This window comes from Cryptotermes secundus, unplaced genomic scaffold (assembly GCF_002891405.2).
Source record: "Cryptotermes secundus unplaced genomic scaffold, Csec_1.0 scaffold110, whole genome shotgun sequence".
NCBI lineage: Eukaryota > Metazoa > Arthropoda > Insecta > Blattodea > Kalotermitidae > Cryptotermes > Cryptotermes secundus.
The window spans coordinates 626,559-639,833 of NW_019742550.1; the positions used below are offsets into that span (position 1 = coordinate 626,559).

Here is a 13,275-nt window from a genome sequence, read left to right on the forward strand (position 1 = left end):
TGCCTACCCCAATCTACCTGCTGACCACATAGGAAGGGAGGTAGGAAAAGCCTTCGCATATGGAATACGAGATGCCGATATAAAGTTCCAGCTGCTGCTGCGAGGGAAGAAGACGGTAAACGAGGCCCTCCGACAAGCGCTAGAGCTACAGGCGGTACTGGTAGCAGCCCGACCTCACGGAGATAGCACCAAGTTCCGATCGTCCCCCACCCAACGAGGAGATGATAATAGACAGCACCAGGACCGAAAAGAAGGACCTCCAAGAAATAAACAGGAATCGCCGGGGAAATCAGAATGGCGACCCAGAAACAACAGGGAAACAAGCTGGAGAAACGACCAACCGGCAGGGTTTTCTTGCGTCGGCTGACGGTGTTGCTGGTAAAGCCTCGCTGTTACTGTCTGCGCTCCCGATGTAAGGGCACCTGCGGCTGACTAGCGTGTCGGAGGTCCGCGGTCAGCATTTGTCCCGTTTCTACTGGAAGGCGTACGTGATGCGGCTTACGGCGAGCTTCCAGCATGTAACGGAAATACTTTACGGCCTCTCAGATAACCAGCAGCTCGCGGATGCGATGCTCTCTCAAGAGGGATAGCAGCCTCAGCTTAAGTATGGGTCTCGTTCCAACGGAGGAACTGGTGACCTCTACTTCCGCATCGTACCGGTGATAGCCAGCACCTGGTATGTTTCTATCCTGAGCCATGCCACAACTCACCCTGCCAGAATCTCATTTTCGACACGATCTAGACTGAATGGCCTCTTCGTACGGTCAATCCTGGACTTCACGTGTTTATAGTTGGGCTTCTCGTTATGTATTTTGAACTCGCTCCCATCTCGCACGAGGTGCATCTTCTTGCTCCAAGAGTCTACCTTGGGTCCAACTGAAGTCGTATTTGGCATCGGCGTTATGCCCACCACAACCTTGTTCATCGGAAGTTTCCTTTTATGTGATGCAAAAACTGTAGGCTCGAATTTCTCTCTTCTTCTTCTATCAGGGACACGTGTTGCAGGACACCTCTGTAGCTTCGGTGTCCTACCGCGGATGGTCAGTTCCTTGTTCTTCTGCAGGGGTCTATCGACCACCACCTGTTCCTCATGGATTGCAGAATGATATGTCTGGATATACAACTTTCTCAACGCACATGCAACAAGCACAAACAGGGCTGCAATTATAGTATACCACGCAAAGGGGGAGATGCCTGTTGAAACCTTGTCCTGGGAACCGCTGAGTTCTGGTAAACCACCTTGCCGTGACTGCTTGGAAGAGACAGGCTGGACGATTCGACGGGTTCGGGCAGTTGAATGGTCCGTGGCAATTTTGGGGAGCTCGACATTCAGGAGTTTTGTGTGTTTGGGTTTGGGTTGGGGTGCTGGGACAGTTAACAGCTCTTCTCTTGTTTTGGGTGAACTTCTGCTGGATTTCGTGAACACAGTCACTTTGAGTTCTGGGGCCGGTGGGACCTGTGACCATATTCTTTTGTCTGCCGACCCTGATTGACTCATGAGACTGTCTCCTTTTCTTAGCTCTGAAGATGTAAAGCTAATTGGGGGGATTTGGGCACTTGGTGGGGTTTGGAGGATCGGCTTAGTTAAAATCCCATTTTGTGTCGGCCCGAGCATTCTAAATGCTATGGTGGATAAAATTATCATCACAGCATTCGCTGAAATCTTCTTTATGATGATCATCTTGAAACAAACACATGTGGGATGTCTATCAAGTTCATAAACACTTCTCAAACACCAGTGTAACGTGTTGGGTGACTAATCGACAAATAACATCACGCCGTACTAGATATAGCGAATTTATTTGTCCGTATACACCCAACACGTTACACTGGTGTTTCAGAAGTGGGATTGGACTTACACACGTGACCGACAGGATTCGAAATCAAGACACGTGACAATTTGGTGTCAGAAGTGGGATTACGAACTTAAACACGCCACAATTTGAACTGACAGTGTTGCCATACGAAAATGGAACAACTATTCGAAATGCTGAAAGAGATGAAGGCCGATAGGAAGGCTGACATGGAAGAAAGAAAGGCGGAGAAGGAAGAAATGCTGACAGAGATGAGGGCAAACCAAGTAAGAGCAGATGCCGACCGAGTGCACATGCAAGAAATGTTCCGAACACACCAGGAAAAGGTGGAAGAAAATAGAAAAAAGACAGAGAAGATTTCCTGGCGAAATTAGAATTCAATCAAGGAAAAGCAAATATCATGCTGGCCGAAGCTAGCCGAGTCCCAGCACGCTGGTCGCTATGCAACGCGTGTAAACAGTGGTTACGAGAGACAACTCCCGACAGTGTTGCTAGCAACACGGCGCCAGACAACAATGGTGCCTATTACGTGGCTGTTTTCTGCGTTGCCCGGAACAAGGCTAGATACGGAGCAGCGAAGACTATTCATAGACAGTTCTCAAGTTCTCGAGTTAACAGTTACGAGTCAGCCAGGCAGTCAACCAGCATTTGCAGTGCAGTATTTGTGATACTGCCGATGGCAGTAATTGTGGATCTGTAAATTGTGTGATTGTAAGATCGAGTGTGAAATAAATTCGCTATATCCAGTACGGCGTGAAGTGATTTGTCACGTATACACCCAACACGTTACACTGGTGTTTCAGAAGTGGGATTGGACTTACACACGTGACCGACAGGATTCTAACTCAAGACACGTGACAATATCCACATACCTGTATTACAAAAATCATATTTATAGTTACCAAATTTGTAAACACCCTGCAGCTGCAGAGTGGATTTTTCGAATGAAAATTATACCGCTCTTGAAGGGCCTACTTTACCCCCTCCTCACGCACTGCTGGATAATGGGGCCCCTTCTTACAGCGGAGTTGATACAATTATACACAATGCGCCTAACAATACAGGACAAAAGGACGCTCTCAGTCCGCACAGCTACAACCATGGTTTGGCGTTCCAACAAAAGGGACTACTCCCGCAAATTCTGGGCAGCCTAATCGCTTCTCAGACAACAGAGAACAACAAACGAACGTGTGGAGTGCATTCGACACTGGCTATCAGTGAACACTCACAGAATTTTTCCAGGTTTAATGATGGTAACTTTGTTCTACTGTTCTACTGTTTTGACTGGGCATACAGGGACAAATCTAAGATTCATTCCCAAAGGATGAATACACACTTCCTATTAATACGAGTAGAATTCGTCTGGCAGACGAGACGCACGAATACCAAGAAGAAACTGGAAGGAAACGTAACAATATTAGAGGCTGGAATAGGCGATTCTCCTAATCACGAAGTGGTGATGGTGCAACACGCAAAAACCGAGTCCGTGATGAAGTCGCTTACTTAGAAACTACGGGGGCGGTTACAGACGAGTACGGAGAGATGGCAGAATAGGCATATCAGCAGGAAACCCGAAAGAACTCGGAGAAACCCCTTGATCTACTGCCACTTTGTTGAGCAGTGGGAAGCCGGAGTCTAACTGCATGATCTACGATACGGTGCGAAACTGATTATTTCTACAGGTCTACAGTCCTCCACCCCTCTCTTCATGCTGTATTTTAATAGAGCACTATATAGAATCAACACAACAAGTCTCATTTCAACAATCTAAACTCAATCAAGATTTTTTTTTTTTCATTTTAATTGAAATCTGCTGACACGAAACATCTGCTTTCCTGTGCATTTAGGTTGCGATCCATAACAAGGCTTCGATAGTATCACCAATTACAAGCTACTTCAATCAAATATATAATTAGACTATATACTCTGTGGTCTAGTGGTCAGAGTTCCTGGCTACAGACCCAAAGGTCAGGGTTCAATCCCGGGTGCTGCCACATTTTCTGAGAAGTAGTGGGTCTGGAACGGGGTCCACTCAGCCTCGTGAGGATAATTGAGAAGCTACTTCAAGGAAATGGCGGCTCCGGTCTAGAAAACCGAGATTAACGGCCGTGGGGATCGGTGGCGCTGACCACGTGACACCTTCAATCAGCAAAAGTTAGCGCTAACTTCACCGACAAGCAGCGGTCGTTCGGTCGGTATAGTTCGCTTACGGACTAAAACCACAGAGATTTGTTTTTACTGGCATCATTACATTTCCCATCTCACGGCAGCCACTACTAATTGCCAGGGATGAGAGTATACAACTTGGATTGGCCACATTTCGACTAAATCAAGTATCGTGAAAATTCGTCAACTGGATTAAACAATTTAAGGGGGTCGGACAGGTGAATATGAAGGTACAGCGTATATGTCTTCTGAAATAATAAAAGCAGTCTATAATTTCTGACTCTATGTTTGCAACTATAGATGTGTATACGTAACGCCACTGGACAGATTACAAGCGTCCATTCGTATTTCTTTCTTTCAGACTGGAAAAAATGCAGACGCAAGCTAAGTTCATAAATTAGTTGTTAATGAACGCGAAGACAGCGCACGTTAGGAACTGGGCCGTGGGAATTTCTTGTTAATGTATGTGACCAAGGCAAACACTGCGGTAAATGAATGGAGACATGCGAAATGCTAATGAATGTGGCACATGTTTTGCTAATGTACGTGACCATGGAAAATATTTATGAATATGGCATTCCCTTAAAGTATGTGGCAAATGTTCATGAATGGTGGGTAACAAAATTGTAACAGACGGGACTAAATGCAAATCTTCTTTGGGGGCACATGCTCTCAGATATGGGCCTACAGGTCTACCCGAATCCTGTAAAAACAAATCCAATGTTTATGGTATAGAATTTTGGCTACTTGTTCTTAGAACTCTGCGACTGGAGTTTAACGAGTGACTTCACATTTCTGGAATACGCCGCTTAGAATGTTCCAGATTATCCAATGTTTCGGGAAACACTTCACCTGCCATCTTCAAGGCTAGTACCTTTGATGGAGTTTTGGTAACACTTATATAGATCTCACACGTCACAGCTTCAACTCGGAATCAACGACCGTTGCGAGAACTGTATACGAGCTTCAAAGTTATCAATCCTGAAAATGGCAACTGCAATGTTTGTCAAAACGTTAGATATCCCATTCTACATGGAATACTCCGGAAATAAAAATTAATATACTAACAGGTCTATCAGGGGCCCAAAATAAGTTTCATAAATTTTCTTCGGTTTCACATAACCGAAAATAAAAATTTTGGTTAATTTCGTACGTGGAAGTTGCTATTTGATTGGGCCCCATTTAGCGGTTCATATCAACTCTCCAAGACGTTCGTATAGATGCCTTCACTAGGAAACATAAACTGGTAGATTGCGGTCTGAAGTCACGTGCTGCAGACAGAGAATGGAAATAAAGTTCGGGAACGCAAATCCGCACATTTACAGAAACGATTCCCACTTATCTACAGACATAACAAACTCGTTGGTTCTTGTCCGCAAGCGAACTATACCGACCAAACGATCGCCGCTTGCAGGCGAAGTTAGTGCAAACTTTAGCGGATAGACGGTGTCGAGTGGTCATGGCAACGAATCCCCACGGCCGTTAATTTCGGTTTTCTAGACCGGAGCCGCTATTTCCTTGAAATAGCTCTTCATTTATCCTCACGAAGCTGAGTTAACCCCGTTCCAGACCCACTACTACTCAGAAAATCTGGTAGCGCCGGGAATCGAACCCTGACCTCTGGATATGTAGCCAGGATCTCTGACCACTAGACCACAGAGGCGGCCTATTTATCTACTGAAGAAAAAGTAAAATCATATGAAGCGATGAGCAGAACGCAGGATATATACTCTACTTGAAGAGAGAAGACGGGTTCTGATGAATCAGATGACAAGAGGAAATGTGCACACGAGTGGCAAGGAGACTTCTGCGAAGCCAATTGCTGGAGGCCTGAGCTAAAATCTGTTATCTGAGAACCGACAGCGAATGGCAGAGCGTCTCTACAGACCCTACGTATTTACTATATAGCAAGTGCACTTGTGGATGGTAACACAGGCAAACTACGTAGACTTTGTGAGATCTGAGGTTCTCTCGACCAGGCCTTTGGAAATTAGGCTTAGTTTCGTTTTGGAGGTGACGCCGTGCAGTTTGGTAGACAGGATCTACTACCTTAAAATTGGAGGCGGCAGTCCCCCGGAACGTTGGTACCTATCTACGGTGTGGCATCCGAGAAGAAACCAATCTATACAACTCCTTGGGCATACTTCTAGGTCTATGGTTTGTACCTAAACGTTACAGTGTACTTAGGCTCGTAAAGAAACGTTCGCTGTCCTAGACTATAGGCATAGTCTAAACGGTGTTTTACAACAAATTTATCAACTAAAATAACAGATCTCATTAGGTCTACCCCTGTTTTTATTAAGTATGTGATATGAATGTATCAGAAACAATCTCAAGAATAGGGCGCTAAGGCACTGAGACTTATCTATGGCTCTAAAGCCCTTGTGGACCTGGGCCGCTTTTTCCGTTATTTAATCCTATACACGGGGGAAGGTGATGGCGTAGTTGGATGAGGCATTAAGCTACAAGCCGGAAGGTCGCGGGTTCTAATCCTCATGAGGTGGATTTTTTTCAATTTATCTAGTCCTTCAAGCAGCAATATGGCCCTGGATTCGACTCAGCCTCTAATAGAAATGAGTACGAGGAATCATCCTGGGTGTAAAGGGCGGCCGGCGCGTAAGGTTAACCTCACCGCCATCTTTGAGCCGATTGTCTGGAGAGAAAATATGGGAGCCTCGTCGTCTCACAACACTATGGGCCCTCATGGCCTATTACAGGAATAGCTTTACATTTTTTAATCCTATACACAGTCGGCAGGACTCCTTGGACTGGGGATCAGCCCTTCGCAAGGCCTCTACCTATACAGAGAACAACACAAACACAGAATAAATGCATATAAAGACCTCAGTGTTCGAGCGGCCCACTATGATCGATGCCGAGACCTATGCCTACCCCATTAGACTGCAAACCTTACGAATGACCTTAGGACAGGAAACTTTCTTGGTGGTTTCACAACAGCAGAAATTGCTTCGTTAACAGAATACAGGAACTACCAGGTGGTAAAGGAAGGTGAGGTACCACGCATCGAGTAGGCCAAGAAGGTCCTCTACAACACCAACCACCGTAGCAGGACGACGGTGTAAGTGTGCCACATTTCCAATTCAAACACGCTTCAATAATACACGAAGTACGGGAGCAACAATGAGATATTCGTCACGTCATGCACCTCCTGTGTTGTTCCCTTCTTAAGCCGTCATTCCCTTGAGATTTTTAACGTGTCCTCTCCTACATACAGCGCGTTTTCACAATAGTCATTTTAGGCAACCAAAAGTTCGGAGAATACGTAGCGTACATTAGCGTTTCCTTGTCTATCTGGCCTAAGTCACAAATTGTAGAATCGCTGAACGAATTATCATGATACTTCACGTTAGGAAAGCTTACCAAAACTAGTGGACATATTCCTATTCGGATACAAACCGAAAAAAAGTCTCTGGTAACTGTTACTTTATATGAAGACCAAGGCGCAGACGCATCTGTGGGCTCGCCTCGATTGCAAGTCATGTGCAACTTGCTAAATACACCGTAACATTCTTTGAATATAAGTAAAGTTGTCTTTGTGCTTAACTAATTAAGCACTATGCCATGAAGGCGTATGAGGCAGTGGATGTACAGATCCATATTTTGTTGACCTCGACACTAGCTGGAGGTGAGTGGTCAACTTCACGCTCCTGCCGCTTTGACCCAGGGAAGGAGTCCCGTTCCCATTGGACAGGAGGGTGGGTGGGCCCCAGAGCCCGGTCTGGAGGACGGGAAGAAGAGAAATCTTCGAAAACATGTAGAGAAAAATAAAACACTTCGTGCAGGCAAGTTTTGCAATTTTCTAGATTATTAAACAAAAGCTAGCCACAATTAGTAAGCTAAGCATACGCTACTTAATATCACTGTTCACAGTTTGTCTAATAATCAATTTTAATGCAGATGCCTAATACACGATCTTACAGAGCTGTGCCTCACAGGCCTAGAAAAGCATGAAACGTCTGATGTGGAGGCAGAGCTATTTTGCGCCTGAGACAATGTCTACACCTCCAATAGAGTTTGTAAAACAAAGAAAGAATCTTGCGGTACAAAATGGTACCAAATTTGGGCTACAGGCTTAGTTTCAAACCATGTACAACTCACAGCCCTACAGATCTGCCTCTCTTGCTCTGTTACCCGGCGAAATGCCCCACGCGGACCATCCAAGTTCTGATTCTGGTACTAATAAACAGAAGCCTGCCTCACGTACAGGCTAATCACATGAATACAATTTACTGTCTACAAGATTTGGAGCGCTGTGAGGCAGACGTAAGCTACTTTAGAATGCAGCAACATGAGAAAGGCTGATATAAACTGTCCTAGGTGGGTCCTACTCAATTACGGAACATCTATTTCACTGTCACAAAGGTTAAACCTTAGGGCTATAGACTAACTCAAGAGAACAGCCTCTCCGCCATTAAATTTCGGCCCTCTCACTCCGATGTTCGGAACCGGACGGCCATCAACGCCCATTAACACAATCTGGCAACATCTTCACTTCTAATTGCTTGCTGTACCTCCTCTGCCGTTTGACCCTACCATTTCTCATTCATAACTGTGGAGGAAGCGGTGCTTCGTGAAGATATGGGCATGCAGCAGTTAACATCACGTAAATAAGGCATTTGCATGCGTGAAGTAGACGAGAGATGCAAATGAAACTGTATTTCGAAAATACTGTCACGTGGTAAGCGTAACTAGTGTAACTAGATTTATTGGACACTTATACTCGTAAATACAAATAACCACGACAGTCTCACTGAATTACACACTCCAAACATCGTTATAACTACAGCATACTCAAAGTCTTCTGTCTACATTAGCCGTTACTCGGTACCGGCTTCCAACGACGAGCGTTTCCTTTCCGAAGTCCAGAGATAGGGACCAGTTCTATAGATGGTGCCCAACTGAGTAGGTTTTACTTTAAGATGGAGACAGAATCCAGTCTCCGAAACGCTGTGTTTTCTAAAATAAACAGGACAATGTTTTTAGATAAAGACAGGACAATGGATAATGTCCAGAAACATAATATTTGTAATCCTATGTTTCATATCTCCTTTCCTGACGCTTCCATATTCTTGTCACGAAAACCCGTCTCGGCGCTGCGCATTGCCTCAGTAGAAAGCAAGTCACAGGAAACTGCCTTTCCACTAGTCAGTCAGTACAGCAAATGGATAGGCTGCAGGAGTGCATCTGCTACCTGCCACTCACAGCGTGACCACGACTTAAGTCATCAAGTTCGACCCACCAGACTTGGTTATAATTTTTTTTTCTTGGCACTACAGCCCCAGTGGGCCTAGGCCTAACTCCATGAACTCCGTTCACTTCGGTTTTTCTAGATCTTACACATTCGGTAGGACTCCTTGGGCGGGTGATCAGCTCGTCGCAAGGCCTCTACCTGTACACAAACACAGAAAAACGCACACAAACATCCATGCCCTGAATGGGATTCGAACCCACGATCCCGGCTTCCGAGCGAGCGAAGACATTGCACGCCTTAGACCGCTCGGCTACCCTGACCGGCTTATAATTATTTTACAGCCTAAAATCTAAGAACTCAGACAAGGCCAAGTGAGCAGCTAATCCTAATTCATACCAGCACAACATGATGACGTCATCGTATAAAAGGCAGACTACAACAGGACATAAAGAAATTGTTAAAATGAGAACAACTGAATTTCCACATCAACGGATCTGAAACCAATACTACAACAATGTTTGCAGTGAGAACAGAAATCCAGTATGGAAATTTATTCCAAGTGAATTAAGCGTGACAATGTTCTTACATCAGGACATGCAACAATGATTCTCTACAATAATTATGTGAATCACAGCTGCATAACACACCAGAAAATGTTTCAAATAACGCCTCACGGTATTCTTAATGCGACAAGAATTGTAACATGTGACAAGTCAATTACGGCAGAGGCATCCAAATAGCACGGAACAACAGAGAGACTAATTAGCAATCTTCAAACAACAAAATTACGCAAACGGTAACATTTATAATCTAAACTACTGCTTACTATAATACGGACAGGAGCGATTTGTTTCATACACTTTGAGTACGTGCTTAAAACGAACGTGATAATTTTGTTCTTACCTCAGAAGGTGTGGAAACATTTCCACTCGTGTTAATTCGAGGAAACTATGTCCCATCACAGTCAGATCCACTAGACATGTTGATAACATTCCTCTTTTTTTTTAAAAAAGGGGGGGGGGTTATCCGGCCGTTTACCGATCCTTGTGTTTGTCACTGTTTAAGGCGTGGAGCTGGGCCGAGCTTACCAAGAGAGGTGGGATCACGGCGCAGCGCGGCTTGCGTCGACGCTTCTAGGGTTGAGGGCGGGGCTTTATGCCGGCATTGGCCGTGTCAGCGGGCGGAACGGTAAGAGCTCCGCCCACATCACATTGTGCACAGGGCACCTGGCTCTGTACCAGCGCAGTGTGGTATCAGAGCCTGCCTCGTCGAGTGCCTTTACATCAAGCGCGGGTTACAAATCGCGTTCACGGAGTTCACAACACCTCTCTCCCCCCCGAACCTTGGTGACACACCCTTTCGTCTCCACCGACCACCCCTCCATGGAGACAGTCTACAGTCAAGAATCATCCGGAACATTGCATGTCTATTTCTCGCCGTGTCCACCGACTTGGTGATTGGTCCGACGGGAAGGAGAAAGATGCTGGTGCCACCGGACATGTTGGCCGCGCAGTCCAAGATGCTGTATCAGATCAACAAATATTACGGCGAGCGAGTGCAGAGCAGGAAGGGGCAAGTGGCCAAAACAATCCGCGAAGTGTGCAAAGTGGTGCAAGATGTCCTCAAGGAAGTAGAGGTTCAGGAGCCCAGGTTCATCTCCTCGCTCACGGAGTGTAACGGGCGTTATGAAGGACTGGAGGTCATATCTCCTGGAGAATTCGAGGTCGTACTATACCTCAATCAGATGGGGGTCTTTAACTTCGTGGACGACGGGACTCTTCCCGGCTGCGCAGTGCTGAAGCTCAGCGACGGCCGTAAACGGTCAATGTCCCTGTGGGTTGAGTTCATCACAGCTTCCGGTTACCTCTCCGCACGCAAGATCAGATCCCGTTTCCAGACGCTAGTGGCACAGGCGTGCGATAAATGTGCTTATAGAGACTCGGTGAAGATGATCGCCGATACTACGGAAGTAAAACTCAGGATCCGTGAGAGATACGTCGTTCAGATCACGCCAGCGTTCAAATGTTCTGGAGTCTGGCCACGATCGGCAGCTCATTGGCCTATTCCTCACATTCCATGGCCTCATCCGAACCTGGTTGCTGAAGTGAAAACCGAAGGCTTCGACCTTCTCTCCAAGGAATCCGTAGCGATGCAAGGGAAGCAGTCCGCGATGGAAGGTGACGCCTGGGTGTTATCATTCACAGAGGCCGAAAACCGTCTGATGCTGGGAGGCTGCCGACGTAGGTGCCTCAGTATCCTCAAGACGTTACGCGACAGGCACTTAGACTTGCCCGGGAACCCGGTTTCATCTTACCACATGAAGACGCTACTGCTGTATGAATGTGAGAAGCACCCGAGGGAACTCGAGTGGGACGAGTCGTGTCTAGGAGACCGCATCAACGGGATTCTCCTGCAGCTGATCTCGTGCCTGCAATGCCGACGCTGCCCTCACTACTTCCTGCCGAACCTCGACCTCTTCAAGGGCAAGTCTCCGAGCGCACTGGAGAACGCAGCCAAGCAGGTGTGGCGACTGACGAGAGAGCTACTCACTAACACGCGCTCGCTGGAAAAACTCTGAGCTATTCCGACAGTTAGCTCACTCACGTTACAGAATTGTGCTCTAGAGAGACAAAATGATTAAACTCGATCTGATATCTCTTGAGGTTCTGCTGCCGGAGAAACTTCACGTCACTTCCGGGTTTAGCATTCCAAACAGTGGTGTAAGCAACAACAACCCAAAGCTGACAGTGTCAAGGTAGATCGTTATAGTATTCTGCTTCTTGAGCTAAGAGTCAGTTCGGTGAAATGTTGCCGCCGGTTGCTTGTTCGTGTGGCTGCTTCTATTAAGTGCTATATAAAAACGAAATGAGATAGTGAAGAGCGCTGCAACAAAACGATTCTAGCTTACATGAAGGCTCGTGTGATTTGAAGTAACAATACAGATCTCAAATTATATCAAGAAACTCTAAACTTAACTGAACTGCGTTTCAATGCTGCTACAACGTATAGCTTCCAGAATATAATAATATGTAACTTGACTTGGTGCTTATGTAAGTTCCTCGTTCAAATTGCACATCTGTTCATGTCTGTAAAAAAATATAACCGATCATAATGTGGATATGCTTGTTGTTGATAAATCGATTCAATATACAACATACGGAGTTCCCCAAAATTTCGGGCACATATTGCCCCGTTTCTTAGTAGCCCATTCCGTGACACAAGGATCAGTACGAACTGACAGGTCTTTAAGGCCTGAGTATTTATAATTTATGTTAACGTCCCCTCATTACGTTCATGTTACTGGGATAACATTTATAATGCTGTTTAAATGAACATCTCAAGTCATAGTGTATTTATGTACATATGATATTCGTTATGTTGGTGCTATTAGAGTCCGACGAAGAATAAAAATATGCCCAGGCCTGTGTTTAATTAATGTCTTTCTTCCGCCGAACAATGTAGGCCTATGATTTCAAGTGTAAAAGGGAATCTGTGAAGAAAAAAACCCACTGACAAAACAATTTCATGTATCTGTTCATTTCAGTGTTGAGTGGCGTGATATGTGTATATTTGTATCTATGGAAATATATAAATACGAGACCGCTTCGACATGAAACGAAATGTGTTTTACTGCTGCGGCGGGGCTGGGGGTGGGTGGGGGGAACTGCACAAGCATGCAGGTGGCATGACGGCCGACATCTGCGACAAACTTATCAGGTAAATATAAAGACAAGCAATAAATCAATGCATTAATTTTCTCAGTCATAAATCTAATAGTCTTCCGTAGTTTGTAGTTTTTCCCATCTTTATGATGACTTACTGTCATAGCCCTAACAATATGTTAAGATACTCTATAAAGACTCCTAAATCAATTGCCCGAATTATCAATTCCTGATAATAGCTTATACATAGCGTTTGTTTCCCAAAATAAACAGTCTTTAGGCAAAATGTATGCCGGTCACGGTAGCCGAGCGGTCTAAGGCATGAACAGTCTTCTCTCTCTCGGACGCTGGGATCGTAGGTTCGAATCCCACATAAGGCATGAGAGTTTGGTGTGTGTATGCGTTCATTCTGTGTTTGTGT

General features: G+C 45.5%; 2 protein-coding genes across 2 annotated transcripts in view; one reads left to right on the forward strand and one right to left on the reverse strand.

Moving 5' to 3' along the window:
• Positions 1-10,133, reverse strand: part of LOC111873259 (neurobeachin) — a 129,354-nt gene extending 119,221 nt beyond the window's left edge. Inside the window, exon 1 of the mRNA XM_023867819.2 lies at positions 10,096-10,133. The gene's annotated coding sequence lies outside the window, so the exon portion shown is untranslated. The remainder of the gene's footprint in view (positions 1-10,095) is intronic.
• Positions 10,134-10,443: 310 nt separating this feature from the next.
• LOC111873265 (protein mab-21) lies at positions 10,444-12,808 on the forward strand. Its single transcript, XM_023867828.2, has one exon. It carries the CDS (start codon positions 10,673-10,675, stop codon positions 11,768-11,770), a length of 1,098 nt encoding a protein of 365 aa, XP_023723596.1. The 5' UTR covers positions 10,444-10,672; the 3' UTR covers positions 11,771-12,808.
• Positions 12,809-13,275: the final 467 nt, after the last annotated feature.